Source organism: Schistocerca cancellata, chromosome 4, assembly GCF_023864275.1.
Source record: "Schistocerca cancellata isolate TAMUIC-IGC-003103 chromosome 4, iqSchCanc2.1, whole genome shotgun sequence".
NCBI classification, from domain to species: Eukaryota; Metazoa; Arthropoda; class Insecta; order Orthoptera; family Acrididae; genus Schistocerca; species Schistocerca cancellata.
The window spans coordinates 523,743,208-523,767,506 of record NC_064629.1 but is presented as its reverse complement, the minus strand read 5'-3'; the positions used below and the strand labels follow the sequence as shown (position 1 = coordinate 523,767,506).

Genomic DNA, 24,299 nt, shown 5'->3' with positions numbered 1-24,299 from the left:
TTACAAGCAGATTGTTGATGAAACTGCTTTGAATGAATGTGCCCTGTAAATGCAATCTTGGGTTGGCAAGCTTCAGTTTAGCTTACAGTTCTACTAGTTGTAGATTTCTTGAAATCCATTGCCATCACCATTATCAACACTATCATTATCATTGTCATTGCCATTGCTGTCACTGCCAGTTGCATCCACACCTGCACCTTCTTGATACGAAAACTTCAACACTGGAGGATCACAGGTCTCAAAATCTGATTCTTCCATCACCCTCAGTAATTCTTCATCAGTGAAACCATGCAGCACACTGACTTATCAGACAAAGAGAGACATGACATGCAGATGAGAATAATGGCTGTTGATGTAGTATGATGGCCAGCTTGAGCATAGTCTGTAGGCAGTTTTCCAAATCTGGGGAAGAAAATGCCCAACTGGTTCCCAATCTCCTCTTCAGATATGTAACGGAAAAAGAGTTTTGAAAACACACAAACAGAACAAAGTGCACACAATTCACAGACAGGGTCCACATAACTTTCTTATCTTATGGTAACTGATGATTGTGTACACAGGAAGCATACGAGCATACAACTAACATAAAAGTGAACTGTAAAACCTTGGATGGGCAAAAAGTCCCTGCAAGATGTGGCAAAAATACTGGAGTAAAAAAGAACTTGTTACCTTACTCCATTCAGTGATGACAAGCAAAATGTTGCCTTATTTGTACACAAGCTGAGAAATCTTGTGTTAAAATAACAATCAAATTAAGGTTTCACAATGTACTGCACTATGTAAGTGTGTATTAACTATTATGGTTTTTATAACATTTTCACCTGAAAGTCTTTAGGAAAAAATCTGTGTGTTCAATTTTTTTCTAGTAATGAAGAAGAATGTAGTAACTCTGCAGACATGTAATCTTGCTAGAATTAAAAGGTGCATCAAGTTTAAGCCTTTTATGTGGTCATGTCCAGTAAGAAATATGAGAGCAAACAACCACAATTTTGAGTGCCTCAGACCCACAAATACTCCTTCGTATATTTGCAGTTATGTTAATCACAGGGAGACAGTATTTTACTTAGATACTGGTGAGAAAGGTTACAGTGTTCTGTGGTGTAGTGAGCAGAAAATTTCACATGGAACATTCTACCCTAGCAAAACACTGAAAAGTGATGACAATAGACAACTGGAGAAGCTTGGATATTTACTAGATCTGAATGCCATAGAGCACGCACCAATATTTCAAAGAGAGATGTCCATTCTTCAGGAGGCAATAATCAAACATACCAGCATACTTGCCAACCAGCCTCACAGACAACTGTGTCAAAAACATGTAGATCATGAATTGTTGCCTGATGTAATTACTACTCTTCTCACTGCATCACTGCACAATACTGCCTTGACTGTATCTCTTTTTATCATCCTATGTTAATCTATGAAGAAGAGTTTATGTGGAATTGTGTACATAAATTCAACATATTTCCCAAATGTCCTAACAAAGTGCTGTTAAAAAAATCACTATTTTCCAAGTGTTTAGCAGGAGATAGACATACAAACATGATTTTAGATGACCCTAGTCACAAAATACTGATACTCATCTGTTTACAATCTGTTGATTTATCCTTTTTAGTTTATGGAGGGAGGGGCAAAATGAAAGAAAACACACACACAGATAGATAGATAGATAGATAGAGAGAGAGAGAGAGAGAGAGAGAGAGAGAGAGAGAGAGAGAATGTTTCATTTCTTTTTCTCATTATTTTGTTCAGTACACGGCCAGCCGGGAAGGGAGGAAGCAGGATGCATCAGAAGAGAATTACTTTGTGGGTAATTGTGGCAAGACGACATTTGAAAACAAAGGCAATGATCTGGCTAAGTAGTGCAAGACTATTAGATCAATAGAAAATTTCAATAACATAGATAACAAAAATTATAATGTTAGACAAAATAGGAATCGTGGGTAATAAAAAGGAATAAGAATGGTCAGCAATAAATATTATGATCTTGTGGCCTTTCTAGGTGAGTTTGACTAATATTAAACTATTGTGTCTCCAGTCAAATAGTTTCATCAAAATGGCACACATTTCAAAGAGTGTCACACCCATCACCCTTCTGGTGAAGTCATACCATTTCAACAAACTCACTTGGGGTAACATGAGAGCTTTATATTAGTACAACAAATGTTACTATGTCATGTAAAGACAGGTATATGCAAAGTACTTCTTTACATTCTAGGATGAAAAAATGTGATCATATATGGTACATCAGTGTAAAGGAATGTGATGTAAAATGAACAAAGTTGGCAGGTGCAGTGTGGGTGTAGGAATATATTTCATGATATATATATGCAGGATTGCAGTACTCTGGTGCATGGAAAAGCTGGTGATCTAGAAAAAAGCATCTTTATATCCCTTTAGTGTTCCTCAACTTATTAAGGCAGAATGTGAGTGTGATGGTGTGGGAAATTGTTTTACCTAAGATACAAATCACCTATGAGGTGCTGAAGCAATATAAATCGATGCACATGACTGGACAGTACATGCTTGCAATGTTTACTGGTGAAAGACAATGGCTGACTTACCAGGTACCACATTTCATCCTATATAAATGTCCTCCACAGATGAATATATACATCACTTGCTTAAATGATGTCTTGTTGCAGTGGTGGATCAAGGGGCTACATTCTGAGGCCAAGAAATGTATTCGAAAATCCCCTATCCTTCACTCGTAATGTACACATACCTAGTGTTGCCGAGTAGTAGTAGTAGTAGTAGTAGTAGTAGTAGTAGTAGTAGTACTACTACTACTACTACTACTACTACTACTACTACTACTATGACAAATACCACTATTACTGTTAACAACAACAACAACTACTACTACTACTACTACTACAATCACTTTTATTTACAAATGAACTGGTAGTTGGGGTATTTTAGTGTTGTTACTTGTAAAACAAGTTAACTTGATGATACTCCTCCTTCCTGACTTTTTCAATGACTCTACCATACCGTGTGTATCAGCTTTCGAGTATTTGTGGTACTGGTATTTCAACTAAGGTATAAGCAAGAGCTGATAAGTGATCCTCAAATATGTTTTTATGCATTTAAGACAAGGAAAATCAAACAATGGAAACTGCAAGTTGGAATATCGACAATGTAGGGAAAAACAGATTGCTACTTGCCATAAAAATGACATGTTAAGTTGCAGACGCCCCCCCCCCCCCCCCCCACACACACACACACCATTCATTCATGCAAGCAAGCACACCTCATACACTCATGACTGCCAACTCCTGCAGCTTGGACCAGAACCAGAATACTATTCACTGGCATTCTGGTCTGAGCTGCCAGAACTGGCTGTCGTGTGTGCATAAGGTGTGCTTGCTTGCTTGCGTAAATTAATGGTGTGCATTTCTCCCTCTCTTTCTGATGAAGGCTGTGGCCAAAAGCTTATGTGTAAGTGTCTTAATTGTGCCTGTCTGCAACTTAACATATAGTCTTTAAAGTAGATAGCAATCCATCTTTTTCTACATTGTTAAGAAATGCAGGAGAGCTTCTGTGAAGTTTGGAAGGTAGGAGATGAGGTACTGGCAGAATTAAAGCTGTGAGGATGGGTCGTGAGTCGTACTTGGGTAGCTCTGATGGTAGAGCACTTGCCCATGAAAGGTAAAGGTCCTGAGTTCAAGTCTCAGTCTGCCACACAGTTTTAATCTGCCATGAAGTTTATATCAGTGCACACTCTGTTGCAGAGTGAAAATTTCATTCTGAAAACTCCCTTCAACTGAAACATTGTTGCAGGAATTGTGGTAGCTAGACAAAATAGTCTGAAGGCTTCTGGAGGAATTTGATCCATTCCATTCTCAATCATTCTTTTGATAATGTATCCCAAACAGGGAGAGTGAAATGTTTCCTAATGCTGGGAAGAAAAGACAGTCTCCAGTTCTAAATGTAAACAAAAGCAACTGAAGGATGCACAATAACAAATCCAAACTGTGTACAGGGAAACACTGAGCATAACTGCCAAGCTGAGTACCATCACCTCACTTATAAAACAGCAGTTTATCATGATGTGCTTCAGGTTGCGAATTAATAGAGCATTTCATGGAATTTAAAAAGTCGATCAATTTATCTTCATTTCTTAAGTTTTTCAAGTAAGCTATGCATTCTGAGACAGCATTGTTACAAAATTGTGCATCACTGGTTTTTTTTCTGAATAATAAAGCAGTTCAGTTTTTAAAAATACTTTGTAAAACAGATAGAAAAGAAACAAAGTTAATGCCTAGGAGGCTATTTTTGAAATCCACAGGCTTCTTTCATAGTTGTTGCACTAGCATCTGGACTTCAGTTACTTCATTTAAAACCTCAGTTAGCACCAGATGATTTTGTGCTTGGCAGATTTTATTTTGGCGTTACAGTTCCCACTTGTTTTGCTATTTGAAGGAATGCATTTACCAACAAGACTGTTGAGAACTGCTGCACATTTGGAAGACTGGTGACAGAAAGCAGGAACATCATGAAGCATGGATGAAAAAAATCCTGAACATTGAGCAAAACAATAAGTAAAGAGAGCTTCAGGGGCTATTTCACAGACCTTAGTTTGCTGGCCATTTAATTCTCCTGACAGAACAGAAGCACCATCATAGGTTTGGCCCACCACTTTGTTCTTCGTATCATAATTCCAAAACATACCATTGAGTATAGCGAATGAAGCAGCAGAAGTTCTAGCTAGGCTAACATAATGAAAAACAAAGAAATGTTCTTGAATGTCACCTTATGATTCCACTAGTCTCAAAACCCTAGAGCATTGTGACTTTGAAACATCTGTTCCTTTGTTCAAAATGGAGGCACAAAATGAGGTTCTATCCAAACTCTAATGCATACATTCACAAATCATCTCATTTATACATTCACTCAGTTCATTCTGCAAAGTTTTTGAAAATCCCCATAAATAGCCCATTTTCTTCCAGTTTGCTTTCAAATCTTAATTTCTGTTTAGAACAAGTTTAAAGATGGCTCTGAAATTTCCAGGATTCAGTGAGTCTTCTGTCTCTCCATGACTTCTGAAAACTAGCTCCTGCTTACACAAGACTTGCAACATCAATTAGAATTTTCACAATCTCTCTGTTAGCATTCACTTTGTTGTTTGTAGTATTCATTAAGTAGCTCTGAAATAATAAATGCTTGTTTGCATACTTCTTAAAATGAAATAAAACTACTTAGTCTATCTCTGGAATAAGCATGCAATGCTAAACCTCTGGACAGATTCTTCACATCATCAAAACCCTCAGCAAACCATGTAGCTTTTTCTTATACTTAAGAGCAAACCTGGCCAGCAGAATAGTTTTCCTTTCATAGGGTTAGCACATAACTTGTACTGCCCAGACTGTTAACTTTTGACTATACATGTTTTGAACTTATTTTTCAGAAGAAAGTGTAGTGCCGGTGTTAGACATTCTTTCTTCAAAATTTAATGTCGTTCAGTTTCACATCTCCTTGAAAATGAAAGCCCCTACAAGGAAAAAATGATGTCCTCACTTGAAAGCATTACATTAGTCCTTGGACAAGGTAGGGCATCATCCAAATTCACTGCACACAAGACAACTAATGTAAGAGAAACCTAGAGAGGCAGCTCTACAGCTGCTGGCCTCCTGTACCACTGATGTGCACAGCAACATGGCTAAGGCAGTTTGTAACCCCCCCCTTTTCCCCCTTCTTCTGTCCCTAGTAGTAATAATGTTAGGTTACCACGGCAACCAAGCATTTACAGGTGGCCTAGCACATGACTGGCCTCCTTGCCATATGCTTCGCACCTCTGGCTGTCTCAGGTTAGAGTTAAGCTTTCACACTTTGATTTGCTCTCTAATTATGGAGTTCAGAAGAAACAACACAAATTAACTTCTTTTGCTCTCGCTGACAAAAGTGCATAAAGGTTTATTGTAAAAACAATTATTGCTATTACTACTGTCGCTTCTACCACAGAAAAGTGAGGCAGCTTGACCTTATTTGCCTCCTCTGATCAACTGCTACTGCCTTTTCGGCATACTTATTCCCTGCCATCATCATTTACCAACGTGTGCCAAGACTTGTCAGTCCAGGTGCCCTTTTTCAGTACTATGCAAACAGTCTATAGTTCTGTGACCTGTCACATGCAGTGAGCAAGGGAATACATGTGCGGCAGAAGCACCCGTACCTTGTAGTGAGGTGTAGGATCTCTGAGTTACATGGCTGCAAACAAGTTGTTGTTGTGCAGCACTGAACTGGTGTAGGATCTGCTGTGTTGTTTGCTGTTTATACACTGTTATAATCTGTGAAATTTGGCTGTGACCACTGCTCACAGTAGTTGATTTAGACAATCAGCATAAATTGGATTTCTCATATTCAGTTTTCCATACCAATACTGATCTTTCAAATGATATTGCACTACACATACAGTCCCATTATATGTTTTGTAAATAAACTAATGACAACATTGTTATGATTTCTGTTTTTCACTCTATTTTAGTTGAAACTTGGACTTATTCAAAAATATTTTGTATTAGTACAGTATCTGAGTCTCGGTATATTAATTAAAATGCATCTATGACAGCAGTGTCTGACAAGAATTATTCAAATGCCAGGTTAGCCTCCTTTTTTCAGTCAGGTATGCAGTTGGTGAGAAAGGACAAGATAATTATTGCAAACTCAGTTTCATTTTTTCCAGTCTCATTGTTTCAGGAGGCAGCATATAACAGTTATTGGAAAAAATGTCACTTGGTATCAATGAGGAGCACTTAAGAACATATTTTACAAAATTAGCATTCAATCATTGTGCGAGCTGCCAAAATGCTGTATCTATAAGTACTCTAAGGGGATTGGGAGGAAAGATGGGTGGGGCATGGTTACGCGTAACGGAGATAATGTAGCAAATGGCATATATTAAGGTTACCATTTCTTATTTACATGGAGTTTTTGGTGAACATATTTTGTTATTTCATGGGGGTTCTTTTCAAGTCCTTACTACAGCATTTCAAATGTCAATAATGTGTCAATACTGTCAAGACAATCCTAAGAAATAAAAAATGTATTTGCAGTGATTACATTTTTCTTACAAATATTTAATTACATCACCTGTAACTTTTCGTAAACTGTCTGTTACCTCAGAGGGTTTAAGGAAAGAAAGAGGGAAAGAAAAATATGTAACATTATCACAGAAGTACTCAGTTCTGCTTGAAAAGTGGTATCAGAAAATCACATGCCATAAAATTTAGATAAAAAGAAATTACAGATCATTTGATAATAAATATTTTAGTAAGTCCAGTTTACAACTGTAATTATACAGGTCCCAATGAAGATTATCTAGTAGGGCTCTGCGATGTTGACTTTCCCAGAAACAAAAGAGGTGCTTACAAAAATACTTTCACATCACGTAGTGAAAGAGGGATGTAGCTAAGATTTAAGTTATGAACACATTCATAATTTATTTTTATTACAGAAATAGAATGACAGAAGAAAGTATGACACTACTTCTAGCCAACTGAAATTTTCTTATGTATATAGATCTTTCCTCAACATATTAAAATAATAAAGCACCATGTTTGTCCACTGTTTGCAATATGTTGAGGGAGGTGTATGATTGCCTCTTTCCATTTTTTACCAGTAGCTGCACTCACTTCTATTTACAATTTAGGAGAGACATTTGTTGACCTAACACCTGTGAAGGTAACATGATAAATATCAAAATAAAGGTCACATTAGCCGTACTAATGAGACCATAGCTGCACTTTTCTCCATAACACTACTATTAAGTTTGCCTCGGCTTAAGCCGTCCACATGGAAACTGGCAGTGCACTTCACCACAAATAACACTCAAAGATGTGTAGCACGTTTCTGACGGAACAGTTTGCTGAGGACATTACTGGTTCGTTTGTCTTTATCCTTGCGTGTACTGGGTGCATGCTGTTCACTCTCAGACGAGCTCTCACTAGGACGTTGACCCTCCAATCCACCAGCTCCTCCAGGCCCAGAACTGGCACTGTATGCTGATAAAGATGATAGTCGAGAACTGTAGTCTGGTGGCAGTGATGCCTGCAGAAAAGATACACATTAGTCATGTCCACCTGTAGCATATAATGATAATATAGAAAAGTAATAAACAAACATTTTGGTTTTAACAATTCAGCAGAGGAATAATTGTCCAAATGCAAGTGTTAAGTTCTTTACTTCCTCTTATTTACTAACTACATCTTCCAGGTGGTGTCAGTGAGCCTACAATTATCCATGTAACAAAATGAACTTCGTATTTTCACAGAATTAAAAAAAAACATACCAATGAAGTACATGAAGAATATGTAGTAAAAGCAGGAATAAAACAAAGGGTATATAATAGAACACATGAAATAAGCTCTGAAACTAATCTTTCACATATAAGGTTAAAATTATATGAGAGATACACCCCCCCCCCCACCCCCACCCCACCCCTCCTCTCCCATCATCCTCAATGCATATATTTCCTTCTATTATCAAATTTAAAAATTAATTTATGGCTCAGGATGTGTCCTATCAACTGATTCTTCTTTTAGTTAAATCGTGGCATAAATTTCTTTTTTTCCCTAATTTGATTTGCACCACCTGATTTGCTATTCAATCTACCCATCTAACTGTCAGGATTCTGCATCATATTTCAAAAGTGTCTATTCTCTTCTTCTTTGTACTGCTTATCAGCAATGTTTCACTTCCGTTAAAGGCTATTCTTCAGACAAATAACTCAAGAGAATACTTTGTGACACTAAAAATATTAGATTACAATTTCCTCTTGTTTAAAAATGCTTTTCTTACTGTTGCCTGTCTTCTTTTTATATCCTTTGCACTTGAGGCATCATCAGTTAGTTTGCCACCCAAACAGAAAAACTCATGTACTATACTTTTAGTGTCTCATTTCTTCATCTAATGCCCTCAACATTGCCTTATTTAATCTAACTACATTCCATTACCCTTCTTTTAGCATTACTGATGCTCATAATATAATCTGTTCTCAAGATTCTAGTCACTCCATTCAACTGCTCTTCCTAGTCCTTTGCCATCTCTGCCAGAATTACAATATTATTGGCAAACCTCGAAATTTTTATTTCATTCTCCCTTAATTGTAATTCCCTTTTCAAATTTCTCCTCAGTTTTCATCACAGCTTGCTCACTGTACAGACCGAATAACATCAAGGATAGAGTACAACCATGCCTCACTCCCTCCTGAACTATGGCGTTCCTTTCAGGTACTTCAATTCTTTCAACTGAAGTCTCGTTTCTGTACACGTTAAAAACAATCCTTCACTTCCTGTTTGTTATCTCTGTTACCTTCAAAATTTCAAAGAGTGTAGTCCAATAAACATTGCCCAAACCTTTCTCTATATGTATGTTTGCCTTTCTTCAATGTATCTTCGAGGACAAGTCTTGGGACTCTTTCGTGAGGTAGGCTTCTACCAGTTTTTCCATTCTCCTGTAAGTAATTCATGTCAATATTTTGCATCCATGGCTTATTACACTGATGACTTGGTATTATCACACCTGTCAGCACCTGCCTCCTTTGGAATTGGAATTATTACATTCTTCCTGAAGTCTGTCTAATATCTCACACACCAGATTGAATAACATTGTCATGGCTGGTTCTCACAAGGATCTCAATAATTCTGGAGGAATGTTATCTACTCATAGAGCCTTGTTTCCATTTATGTCTCTCTCAGAGTACCACACCTCCCACTTCGTTTTCACACATCTCCTCTTCTCTTTCTATTATATTGTTCTCAAGTTTGTTTCATGTATATAGATGTTGTACATATTCTTTCAACTTTTCAGCTTTCTCTTCTTTGCTTAGTAGTGGCTTGCCACTGAACTCTTGATACTCATACAACACCTTCTCTTTTTCTCTGTAAGTCTCTCTGATATTACACAAACACAAATATGAAATCCACCAAATGTGGCACTTTATCTTCACATACAAGTAAATCAACATGGGGCCTGCTGGGTTTACTTTTATCAGCAAATCACTCCACAGGACACCTGAATATGACTATGCAAATGTATTTCTAGTGGTACAACAGAACACTGAGAATGTTTATTTCAGTATTTCCTCAATATTATTTTTGCTATTTTGTGGGACTGATGACCCTGTAGTTTGGTCCCTTTATCCCTCAAATTTATATAAGTAAGGAACAGGAGCAGCTCCAACACTGATCCCTGGGGCAACCCCCCCCCCCCCCCCATTTAACTATTTAACTGGTCCCACTCAGACCCCACATCATAGCCATTGTCAACACTGTGCAGAATGACCTTCTGTTGTCTGTTATTAAAGTTACTGATCAGTCATATATATGTACAGTATTTAATGATCACTTTCTGAGGATTGCTGGTGTATTAAATAAAAACTTAGTTTGTACAAGTTACTATGAACTGACTTTATATCGTTGACCTTGTGCTGCTGACCAGACACTTCCTTCAAGACTGACCATATGGTTTTAATTTTATCCTGTGAATTAGCTATTCTATTTGTGTACCACATGCTCTTTGCCTTCATAACAATATTTTAAGCACTCTACAATACTGTTTGTAATGGGTTACTCTAGCTCAAGTGTGACTACTTATAACATTTTGATATAATTTCCACTTTGTTCTACACAATATCCTTGTCCCACTAGTCAGACACCCAGGCTGCCACTTACTGCTGGTACCCTGTTTAGAATGTTCTAATGGAAAGCAACTTTTAAAGAGCATGAGAAATGTGTTAAGGAAGGCAAATTTGTCATCTATATTATTGGCGCTATAAACATCCTGCCACTATTGTTCATTAACAAGGTTTTAAAAAACCCTCTACTGCTGTTGGATTAGCTTTTCTACATAGTCTATAATTATATATAACATTTGTTCAAGTACAAACACCTTTTAGTGTTAAAATCTGTACATCACTGTCTGAAAGGCCAGTCACCCTTTTACTAACAGAATGCCCATCTAGTAATGAAGAATGAATAGAAATATTGTCTACAGTTGTTCTACTGTTCCCCTGCACCCTGGTTGCAAAAAAACATAGTCTGCATCAGATCATATTAATTAAGATCTTCCAACAGCCTTTTTCTTGCACCAATGAACCAACAATTAGATTTTTCACTTAACTCTACAACATCCTATTCCCCACAAAATGCTATTCTGATCTAGTGCCACTTCAAGTAATGGTGTTGAGTGTGCTTTGGTATGGTAACCTTCCTAAATGCCTAAACAGCCAGTCTGCCTCAACCAACAGCCTAGAACATTTTGCAGTGATACTGGAACCATATCAAAAGCTACAATGAGTAAGCCAGTTCTCCTTTTGAATGCATGCTTGTTTCTTAAGCTATTAAGACCAATTTCAGAACAACATTCCTGCATTTTTTCAAATGTCTCTTAACAGGATAAGCTTTCTTTTTTCTCCAACCCTCAAGATGAAAAGTGAATTTTTCCAGTTATTACACAAAACTATCCCAGTACTTTTTTTTTGCCAAAAATCAATTACTTTCTGATAAAATCTACACAGATATGATAATTTTTTTCCATTTATCACTGGCAGTCTGAATTATAAAGCTTCCAACCTAAGAATTATTACACACTTTTTGCTCGATTCAAGCCTGCAAGAAAAAATGTAGGATTTGAGGATTTGCCTTGATGTGAAAACACCATTTGATTTTCATATTTTTCCCTCATGAGGGACCACAGTCACGCAAAACTTTTTGAAAGAAATTTATGCTATTTGAATGTATATCATAATAAATACAAATCTAGAGTCAACTGTCGAAATTTCTTTAACAAAAATAAACAAAAAAGCTTTTGTTTTACCAAAACTAATTTTTTCAAAGTTCTACCATAATTAAAAATATAGCAATGATATTAATATTCTGTTAAATGTAACTGAGTGAATCTGTCCTCAACACTGTGATGCCAACTGCTGCTCAGATTACTGCTGCAGTTGCAGTACAATGTGCCACAGACACATGTTGAAAGCAACAGTGCTTTACTGTCCTATTGGAGATAGTGTGACTTTGACTTCTGACTTTGATCTGCTTGACTCAAACAATTATAGAGGACATACATTTTAATGTGGATTGTGAATTCCAAATGATGGGTCAACTTATAATTTTTCACATTAACAAATCACTGCCAGAAGTGAAAGATGTGATAAAGGACTAAAAAATGCTAATGCTTGGGTTTGTGGTCAGACACGTACTGAATATACACTGACAGAAAAAAAATATCATGATACCAAAAATTAATTAATGTAGAATAATGAAATTTTGGGAATACGTTTGTCTGGGTAACATATTTAAGTGATTAACACAGCAAGATCACAGGTAATGCAAGTTCGAGATAATCCATCACAAATGTGTAATGTTGGTACATTAATAACCGGTATAACCACCAGGATGTTGAATGCAAGAATGCAAACATGTATGCATTGTATTGTACAGATGTTGTACAGGTGTGGATGTCAGTCTGTGGGATGGAGTTCCATGCCTGTTGCTCTTGGTGGGGCAATACAGGGATGGTTAATGCTGTTTGCTGATGATGCTGGAGTCGTCGTCCAATGATGTCCCATATGTGTTCCCTTTGAGACAGATCTGGTGATTGAGCAGGCCACGGCAACATGTTGACACACTGTAGAGCATGTTGGATTAGAACAGTGGTATGTGAGCAAGCGTTATCCTATTCGAAAATATCCCCCGGAATGCTGTTCACGAATGGCAGTACAACAGGTTGAATCACTAGACTGATGTACAAATTATCAGTCAGGGTGCATGGGATAACCACTAGAGTGCTCCTGCTATCATGCAAAATCACACCTCAGACCATACCTACAGGTGCAGGTCCAGTGTGTCTAGCACAATGACAGGTTGGTTGCAGGTCTCAACTGGCCTCCTCCTAGCCAACACACAGCCATCACTGGCACCGAGGCAAAACCTGCTTTCATCAGAAAACCCACCTGACCTCCACCCTGCCCTCTAACGAGCTCTCCCTTGACATCACTTACATCGCAAATGGTGGTGGTTTGGGGTCAGTAGAATGCACACTACAGAGCATCTGGGCTCAGACCTGTCCTTTAAGAAACCGATTTGTAACAGTTTGTTGTGTCACTGTGATGACTGCTGCTACCGAAATTGCTACTGCAGATGCAGAATGATATGCCACAGCCATACGCTGAACACAATGGTCTTCCCTCTTGGTACAACAATGTGGCCATCCAGAGAAGACTCTTCTTGTGACCGTACATTATTTTGATCATGACTGCCAGCAGTCATGTACAGTGGCTACATTCATGTCATGTCTTTCTGCAATACTGCAGAGGGATCCAGCTTCTTGTCACCCTATTATTTGATCTCATTCAAACCCGTTGAGGTGTTGATGATGGTGTCTTTGCTGCCTTAAAGGCATTGTTGACTATCATCATCTCATGTCCAATCTCAAAGGTAACTAGCACTGATGACCATTACAGCATGTGTTTACAGCAAACTTGATTTACATCCTCATAGTGGCACTACTAGCATCACTCTTATGTGATTGGTGCAAAATTTGAAATGACATCATCTTTCGGATGTAGGAACATACCTACAAACTTTCAACCATGTCGCACAACTCCTCCTTGGCAATGCGATAATTTTTTTTTTCTGTCAGTGTATTAGAGCAAAACAAATAAAATATTTTGTATCAAGGTTTGTCTGCAAATCTTATATTTGTGTCTTAACATGTACCACTAAATTTATGAGGTTCACTGCAAAAAGTCACTGCAGAAGTAACACACACAAAATAGAGCAAAGTATTTTAAGTGATTTATTCATTTTTAATGGTACACCTGCACTGCCTGACAAAAAAAGTGACGCACCCACAAGACGTGGTCACGTATTGTATACGTACAGTCAGTCAGTGGGTATGTAAATAATTACAGTCGCAATTCTCTGTGACAGGTAGAATGGCCACCAGAGTACATTATTGTTGCTACTGTGCCTGGTAGGGTATAGAAGGGTTGTGAACAACATCAGATACTGAGTGATTACTGTAGAAGATGGAGATCCTGCTTACACATACAAGACAGAATTATCAACACCTGAGAGAGTTGAAGAGGGTCTCACTATGGGTCTCAATCTGGCCAGCTGATCAAATTGCACAATATTCAGCTTTGTGGAGTATCTGGATGTGACACTGGTGCGATGTTAGACTGCATGGGGATGTGAGAGCAGGCACACTCATCTTCCAGATACTGAGCGGCCACACCTGGCCATCACAGGAGAGGAGCACTGCACTGTGCACCAAACACATCATAGCCCCTTGGCATCTGCACCTGACATCTGAGGACAACATTGCAACAGTCTGTGTCCTCCTGCACCATTTGCCAAATACTACCAGCAGCCAGACTAGAGCATTGCGGAACCGTGGGTAGGTGGCCGTTAACAACACAATACAAATGGCTGTATTTGGACTGGTGCTGTGATCAGAAAGCATGGACTGCTGGTGATATTGCGGTGTGTTCAGCCATCAATTGCGGTTCTGCTCTACACTGGATGAACATCATCGGTGAGTACTGAGACAGCTTGATGAAGGGTCCCATTCTCTCACTGTTTTCAAGAGGCACAACAGTGTTACTCCTCATGTCATGATGTGGGGATCTATCAGAGATCAGGGTGGGTAGTGAGTGAGGGAATCCTGGCAACACAGTACATCATGGACATCCTGCGCCCTCATGTGTTACCTCTCATGTGACAGTATCATGGTCATTCTTCAACAGGACAATGCACATTCACACACGGCTATGAACTGTCTGCGTGATGTTGAGATACTCTCATGCTCAGCAAGATCCCCATTCTGTCCCCAATAGAACCTATGTGGGACAAGCGCAGACATCAACTCCGTCCCAGTGCTAGCATCCGGGATATCAAGGACCTGTTACTAGAGTGGTGGAGCAGCTTGTCTCAGGAGTGGGTACAATGGCTTTACGACACCCTTCCCAGCAAAATTAGTGCATGCATCCAGCCCAGAGGTGGCGCCATGTCATACTGACAAATGAGCTCATACTGCCAAGTTCTTTATAAATTTAACTCAGTTTTGTAACTGCTGAAATAACAATGCCTGCTCTATCAACCTTCAACATTTCATTTATCCCTCCCCTTCAGGGAGCTTCACTTTCTTTGTCAGGCAGTGTATATTATCTTGAGCAGTCATATTACCTGTCTAGCTTGTGGTGTGATGTTCCCATAAACTGAAACAAAAAGAAAAATATTGTAAGAATAAGAACACAAATGACGTAACATAGAAACACCAATCAAGTGGTCCTCCATTATATTATGAAAAATAACATTCTATAAAAACAAAATAATTAACTATTTTGAAATTAATCTGAATTATTCTTACTTCATATATTATACTTCGCCTGCATGCCCTTTTTAGGAGTTCCAGTTTATCAACTGTAGTTTTAAGTTTTGTTTTCTTTGTATTTCAGATTTCCATTTCACAGTAATACAGTTGTGTGGGTGGCACCATTAAGATTGCTAATTCAGTTTGTTTCTCTGTTCCATGTACTAAACTGCCCCATTAACCTTATGCTCAACATCTGTTACAAGGCTATTTCTACTTTACGGAAAAAGATCTTTTTCCATTCAATTTTTTATGCTGGAAAATTTTTCATTTTTTTTAAAGCTATGCACCAAATATCTAAATTTGAGACAGGTAATCTGATGAAGTAGGCAATGACAATACAACAAATAAATAATGTGTCAAATTTTAAATTACTTAATTCCTGCACATTAATGAGTTCCCAGCTACATATCAAATCCGGGGCACTAAAAAAAAAAATCAGACTATTAAATAATACTTGCATTAGCTGTAGTTTAGAAAACTGGTAAAAGGCTACACACATTATGCATTAATGTAATACTTTGTTCAGTTATTGCCTTAAACTGTCCCAAAAAATAACGGAAGACTGTATACACCAACTTAATCTACATGAAGGAGGTGGACTATTCAATGATAAGGCAAAGAGATTCACTACTTTCCCTTAAAAAGTGAACAAAAAGCTTAAAAGATTAGCCTCAAATTCTGTTTCTTACAACATTTTGTCTTTAATATGCTCGCCCCCCCCCCCCCCCCTCTAATTTTCCTGGCCAATCTGGAGAAGGGCAAACTTGTTAAACACTGAGAGCTCCAACATTAGGTGGCTAACTAAGCCTCTTGGGGAAATAGCAGGCAGGGTGGGAAAGAATGACATTGCAAACTCACAATGTTTGCCGTGGGGGCCTTGTCTGAGATGTGGAAGAAGCTCTGACGGTGGCTATCGAGCACACTGGGTGCAACCAGCTGCAAATAATGGCACATGTTAGCAGAAGGCTGATTTGGTGAAGGTAACTAGCATCATGTGGGGTGCAGGCTAGGCTCACTATTTGTAGTATCGCACCCAAGTCTGATCGTGGTCCTGTGGTTTGGAGTAGGACGAAAGGTCTAAACCAGAGGCTCAGATGATTCTGCAGCAGTATCGGGTGCTAATTTCTCAACCTCCTCTATCGAGTGGAGAATTGCAGGAATCTCCTTAACAGGTCGGGCATGCACTACATGCAGGAAATGGATATTTGGGTAGTGGAGTACGTGTGACGAATAGCCAGCCGAACTCAAAGATACATCGGCCAGAGTGCTCTCAGGAAATGCTTGTCCTCACGTACTGGATATAGAAAAGGTTGATATGGAATTAGTAAACCGCAGGAGCATCCAAGGAAAGGTCCCAGAATTAATATTGTTTATTGAAGGTTATAATGCCCACATAGTATTAGGAACAGAAAGTTGGTTGAAACCGGAAGTGAATGGAAATGTAATTGTAAGGCCAGATTGTAATATTTATGGCAAGGATAGGTTAGTCACCAATGATGGCAGAATATTTATTGCAGTAAAGAATTCAATAATATGTAGCGAGGTTACAACGAATTATGAATGCAGATTAATCTAGGTGAAGTTAAGCATCAAAGATCAGTCAAAAATGGTAATCAGATGCTCTTACAGATCACCTGGGCAAGGAAATTTAGTGGCAGAGGACTTCAGAGACAATTTGCAGAACATCGTTAATAATTTTCCTGATCGTTCTCTTATAATAGGGGTGACTTCAACTTGCAAGGCCTAGACTGAGAGAATAATTCTATCCAGACAGGTGCCAGAGACAGGGATTTGTGTGACTTTATTCTGAATGTCGTATCTGAGATTTACTTCAACCAGATAATAAGGGAACCAAGTTGTGAAGGTAATGTCCTAGACTTAGTTGCAAAAGACAGACCTGAACTTAGCGAATCAAATAACATAGAGGAAGGTATAAGTGATGATAAGGCCATGATAGCGACTATGACTATGACTATGACTATGACTATGTGTATGAAAAGGAATCAGTAAAAACAGCTAGTATCACTCTTGCCTTCTTACTATGTTAGTTAAAATTATTACAAGGAATATTAAGAAAGACAGGAAAATATTTTTTCTTAGCAAGAGTGACAGGATACAAACTGCATAGTATCTAAGTAGTCAACATAAAATATTCAGTGCTGAGGATGAAGCTGTGGAACACAAACTGAAAAAAATTCAAAAGCCTCATTCAGTATGCCTTAGACAAGTATGTTCTGAGCAAGGTCTCAAGGGATTGGAAAGATCCACTGTGGTTTAATGGTCATGTTAGAAAACTGCTACATAAACAAAGAGAGCTTCATCACAGATTCAAGACAAATCAAAACCTAGCTGCCCAACAAAAATCTGAGCCGATGAGACAAGTGTTCAATGACTTTAGAAGTAAAATTTTGTCAACTGATCTGACTAACATTTCTAAGAGGCTTTGGTCTTATATAAATTCAGTAAGCAGTTCAAAATCATCTATTCAGTCACTCAGTGACCTTACTGACAGCAAAATGGAAGATGATAGAGAGAACGCCAAAATACAGAATTCAGTCTTCCAAGATTGTTTCACTGCAGACAATCACAATATGGTTCCTCTTTCAATCATCATATGAATGTCAAAATGGCAGATATTGAGGTAACCAACTGACAAATAGAAGATCAAGTACAAGGGCTTAATAGTGGAAAGACATCAGGACCAGATACCTGTAAGATTATAAGGACCAGATACCTGTAAGATTATAAAAAAGAACTTGCTCCCCTTCCAGCAGCAGTTTGTTATAGTTTGTTCGAGCAACGATGGGCACTTAGCAACTGGAAAAAAAAGTGCAGGTCATCCCTGTGTTTACAAAGGGTCATAGGGCAGATGCACATAATTAGAGGCCTGTACTGTTGATGTCAACCTGTTGTAGAATTGTGGAACATGTTTTATACTCTAGACTTATGGAGTCTTTGGAGAAGAAAAATCTCCTCTATAAAAATCAACATGGATTCCACAGAGATCTTGCAAAACTCAGCTTGCTCTGTTCCTCCATGAGATCCATAGTGCTGTAGCTCAGGTTGATGGTCTGTTCCTTGACTTCAGGAAGGCATTTAACACTGTCCCACACTGCCATCTAGTGAAAAAACTATGAGCTACTGAGTATCGGGGCAGACTTGCAACTGGATCTAGGATGTACTTATACATAGAACTCTATATGGCACTCTTAATGGAAAAGATTTACAGATTTAAAGGTAATTTCTGCAGTATCCCAAGAAAGTGTGATATGACTGTTACTGTTTATGCAAATGCTCTTTTAAGATGCCCTTTAAGACTGTAGTGATTTGCAGAATGATCTGCAGAGGGTTGATGAATAAATGTAACATATTGCACATACATAGGAAAATAAATCCACTACTGCACAATGACACTATTGATGAAAATTGCTGGAAACAGTATCTACCATCAAATATCCAGGAGTAACTATTCAGAGCGATCTTAAGTGGAATTAACATATAAAACAAATAGTAGGAAAAGCAGATGCCAGACAGATTCATAGGAAGAATCTTAAGGAAATGTAACTCACCCATGAAAGAAGTGGCTTACAAGGTGTTTGTTCAACAGATTCTTGAGTGTTGTTCACAAATCTGGGACCCTTCCCAGGTAGGAGTGGTGGTGGTGGTGGTGGTGGTGGTGGTGGTGGGGGCGGGGGGGGGGAGAGGGAGGGGGGGGGGAGAGAGATAGAGATATAGAGAGAGATAGATAGAGAGAGAGAGAGAGAGAGAGAGAGAGAGAGAGAGAGAGAGAGAGAGAGAAGATATAACAACAAGCAGTTCATTTTGTTCAAGATTGTTTAGTCAGTATGAGAGTGTTACAGAGATGCTCAGCAAACACCAGTGGCATATGCTATGAAAGAGATGTTGGGAATCATGAAGTGGTTTATTATTGAAATTTTGAGAGAGAGAGTCAGATACCATATAACTCCCTCCCAAATACATCTCGGGAGAAGATCGTGATGAGAAAAGTTGAGAAATTACTGCTAATACAGAGACTTACCAACCATCATTCTTCCCACACATCATTCATGACTGGAACAGGGAAGGAGGGGGGCGGGGGGGGGGGGGAGATCAGTTAGTAGTACCAGCAGTATCCTCTAGCACACAGTCAGATGGTCTGTGGAGTACTAATGTAAATGTAGCACATCATCATATTCGAGTTAGATGCTACTGATATTACTGGGCATATATTTCTTCAGGAGAGCGACCTTTTTTTTGTGGTCTTCAGTCTGAAGACTTTTTTGATGCAGCTCTCCATTCCATGCTACTCTATCCTGTGAGAGCCTCTTCATCTCCGAATAACTGCTGCTGCAACCTACATCTTTCTGCTGCTTACTGTATTCATCTCTTGGTCTCCCTCTACAATTTTTACCCCTCACACTGCCCTCCAATACTAAATTGGTGATCCCTTGATGCCTCAGAATGTGCCCTATCAACAGATCCCTTCCTTTGGCCAAATTGTGCCACAAATTTCCCCAGTTCTACTCAGTACGTCCTCATTAGTTACATGATCGACCCATCTAATCTTCAGCATTCTTCTGTAGCACCACATTTCGACAGCTTCTATTCTCTTTTTATCTAAACTGTTGATCATCCACGTTTCACCTCCTTACGTGGCTACACTACGGACAAATACCTTCAAAAAAGATTTCCTAATACTTAAATCTATATTTGATGTTAACAGCTTTCTCTTCTTCAGAAATGCTTTTCTTGCCATTGCCAGTCTACATTTTATATCTTCTGTACTTCAGTCATCACCATTTTTTTAAGCAATAACAAAACTCTTCTACTACTTTAGGTGACTTGTTTCCTAATCTGATTCCCTTAGCATCACCTGATTTTGCTTTTGTTGATGATCATCTTATACCCTCCTTTAAAAACAGTGTCCATTCTGTTCAATTGCTCTTCCAAGTTCTTTGCTGTCTCTGACAGAATTGCAATGTCACTGGCAAACCTCAACACTTGTATTTATTCTCCCTGAACTCTAAGCCCTACTCCAAATTTTTCTTTGGTCTCCTTTACTCCTTGTTCAATGTACACAATGTACACATTGTACACATTGAATTGATAGGCTACAGCCCTGTCTCACTCCCTTCTTACCCACTGCTTCCCTTTCATGCCCCTTGACTCTTATTACTGCCCTTTGGTTACTGTACAAGTTGTAAATATCCTTTCATTCCCTGTATTTTACCGCTGCTACCTTCAGGATTTCAAAGAGAGTATTCCAGTCAACACTGTCAAAAGCTTTCTACAAGTCTACAGATGCTATAAATGTAGGTTTGCCTTTCCTTAACCTGTCTTCTAAGGTAAGTTGTAGAGTCAGTATTGACTCACGTGTTCCTATATTTCTCCGAAATCCAAATTGATCTTCCCTGAGGTCTGCTTCTACCAGTTTTTCCATTCATCTGTACAGAACTCGTGTTAGTATCTTGCAACCATGACTTATTAAACTGATAGATCAGTAGTTTTCACACGTCACCAACTGCTTTCTTTGGAACTGGAATTACTACATTATTCTTGAAGCCTGAGGGTATTTTGACTGTCTCAAACGTCTTGCACACCAGATGCGGGAGTTTTGTCATGGCTGGCTTTCTTAAGACTATCAGTGGCTCTGACAGTATGTTGTCTACTACCAGGGCCGTGTTTCAATTTAGATCTTTCAGAGCCTTGTCAAATTCTTCTCGCAGTCTCCTATCTCCCATCTCATTCTCTTCCACACCCTCTTCCATTTCTATAATATTGCTTTCAAGTTCATCTCCCTTGTATAGATCCTCTGTATACTCCTTCCACCTTTCAGCTCGCCCTTATTTGCTTAGGACTGGTTTACCATCTGAGCTCTTGATATTCATACAGGTGCTTCTCTTTTGCCCAAAGGCATCTTTAATTTTCCTGTAGGTGGTATACATCTTTCCTCTAGGGACATATGCTTCTAAATCCTTACACTTGTCCGCTAGTCATTCCTGCTTAGCAATTTTGCACTTCCTGTCGATCTCATTTTTTAGATGCTTGTATTCCCTTTCACCTGCTTTATTTGCTGCATATTTAAATTTTCTCCTTTCATCAATTAAAGTCAGTATCTTTTATGTTATCCACGGATTCATACTAGGCCTTGTCTTTTTACCTATTTGATCTTCTGCTTCCTTCACTATTTCATCTGTTAAAGCTACCAATTCACCTTCTATTGTATTCCTTTCTGTTGTTCTAGCCAACCGTTGCCTGATGCTCCATCCAGAAGCTCTCAACAACCTCTGGTTCTTTCAACTTGTCCAGGTCTCATCTCCTTAATTTCCTATCTTTTTCCAATTTCTTCAATTTTAATCTACAGTTCATAATCAATAAATTGTGGCCAGAGTCCACATCTGAATCTGGTTCCTAAATCTCTATTTATGCATTATATAATTAATCTGAAACTTTCCAGTGTCTCCAGATCTCTTTCATGTATACAACCTCCTTTATGGTCCTTAAACAAACTGTTAGCAATGATAAAATTATGCCCTGTGCAAAACTCTACCAGGCAGCTTCCTCTTTCATTCCTTTCCTCAAGTACACATTCACCTACTATTTTTCCTTCTCTTTCTTTTCCTATTATTGAATTTCAGTCCCCCATAACAATTGAATTTTCATCTCCTTCAACTACCCGAGTAATTTCTTTTACCTCATCATACATATCTTCAGCCTCCTCTTCATCTGCGGAGCAAGTTGGCATGTAAACTTTTACTACTGTGGTAGGTGTGGGCTTCGTGTATACCTTTGCTATGATAATGCATTCACTATGCTGTTCATAGTTTCTTACCCACATTACTCTTTTCTGTTCATTACTAAACCCATGTCTGCATTACCCTGTTTGACTTTGTATTTATAATCCTGTACCACCTGACCAGAACTCCCATTCCTCCTGCCACCAAACTTCAGTAAGTTACACTCTATCTAACTTCAACCTATCCATTTCACTTTTCCAATTTTCTAACCTAATGCCCCAATTAAGGGATCTGAAATTCCACACTCTAATCCGTAGAATGCCAATTTCGTTTCTTCTGATGACATCCTCCTGAGCAGAGCCACGACTGAACACATTTCTTTAAAAATGGACATATTGCCAATTTCAGTGACTGTCAGGTAATAAATTATTATATTGAAACATAGTTAAGTCATCAATCTTGTCATCTTAGACAGAGTTTGATAAAGGGATGTCAACTTGATATTATATACCATTTACTCTCATAAGACTACTCAATCATCTATCTCTAAAAATCAAGTTTTTAATGTACCTCAATTGTCAAAATGAGTATGTATCAACAATGTAATGTTTTACTGAATAACAAGAAACAACAAAGAAATATGAAATAAAAGTCTGATAGGATCATGTATATCTGAAACAATTGTGTTCAACATTAGCATCTTTCAGTAATGAAGTTGGATGGTCTTAGGAGAGGGAAGGCAATGCGTCTTATATTCAGAAATGCCACCAGTAACAAAATATAGTTTTCACTGACAGAGAGAGTCAGAGGTCAGCTACAAACTAGTATAGTATGAGGTGACAAACAGAGATTGAAATATTAACTGTATGAGTAGAAGTCAAAAATTAAACAGCCTTGCAGAGAAATGACACTGATATACAAAAAAATAATTTTAAGCATGTTGTGCTGTTTGAAGTGCCAATTTATAGTTGTCATGCCGTACATGTCGTTCAAATGGACAAACTGGAATACCATTCAATCATAAAATTCTTTGTTCCACATGAATTACTGCCATCAGAAAATTGTTCAAGGGGAATTCTGAACTGTTAAGGAATATGTGGTCAATTTGAAACTTACTATAATTCTCTTGAACCTAATAATATCTTCTCTCACATGATCAGCCAAGTGATGGCCTCGTCTTGTCGCATTGTTTCAGGGAGTTTCATACCCATTATCTTGAGATGAAGTGATGGAATGGTGTGTTCCGAGTTCCTTATATAGCCATTGGACCGCTGACCTCTTCTGCAGCCAGGCCAATCACGTACTTCCTGAAGAGTGTGCCTCACCTGTGGTTGGGGAATGCAGTGCAGCTCGTGGTGGGGGAACAAGGTGCAGTTTTGGTGTGGGCATTGAGTCCCAATGTCTGTACATTCTGTCCACAGATAATGACACCTTCAGAACAGAGTTTTCCTGTCATATTTTCACAACTGCAGAATTTCACATTGCGCTGAGTTGAAACCCACTATCCTGGTTTATTAGGTTGTTGGGCAGACCTATTTCTGTCACCTCTTTGAAAACTGCATCCCAGAATCTGTTAGTGTTTCATAGCTTCTTCAGTCATTCAAAATCAAAGGTGTGTTCCCCACTGATTCTAGATTCTATACTCTGCCACTGTGGACTTGTCTGTCTGCCTCGTTGAACGCTTCTAATGTGTTCCGTACAGTGCTATGAGGTACATCATCATGTCCATCCGATGTACTGCATCCTACATTTGACTCAATACTGTAAATACCCAGCCCTAACCAGTCTTTGGTCAAGCAAAGCATGTTCTTAATTTTCCACGTTGCATGAAAAATGGTCTTCATTTGATGCTTCCCCATTATTCTCATGATCTTGGCTGTCTGTGCCTGCATATGGCAGGAATGCCACATGTTTTGGTTCTTCTTCTGGTAGTTTGTACTCCCCCCTCTTCTCAGTCTGTAAGGCACATCTTATTGGTGTCAAGTTTCCTGCAGGCAATCTCTCCCTGTCGCAGATGGGCCTGGCTCTATGTACTGACATGGTTACTTTCGAGTTGCATTGTGTTGGATTGTAGCAACTCAGAGCATTAAGGAAAAGGTCTGTGTGAGTCTTTTTCCTGCAGACCAAGTGTCTCAATGTGGCGTCCAGTCTTCTCTTGACAAAATATCTAAGAAGAGT

At 38.6% G+C, this 24,299-nt stretch overlaps 1 protein-coding gene across 1 annotated transcript in view; it reads right to left on the bottom strand.

Moving 5' to 3' along the window:
- Positions 1-7,715: 7,715 nt before the first annotated feature.
- LOC126185174 (spectrin beta chain, non-erythrocytic 2) overlaps positions 7,716-24,299 on the bottom strand; it is a 315,568-nt gene continuing 298,984 nt past the window's right edge. The window contains exons 67-68 of the mRNA XM_049928020.1: positions 15,195-15,226; positions 7,716-8,049 (exon numbers count right to left, since the gene is read on the bottom strand). Coding sequence (XP_049783977.1) covers positions 7,831-8,049; positions 15,195-15,226 — 251 coding nt within the window. The 3' untranslated portion in view covers positions 7,716-7,830. The remainder of the gene's footprint in view (positions 8,050-15,194; positions 15,227-24,299) is intronic.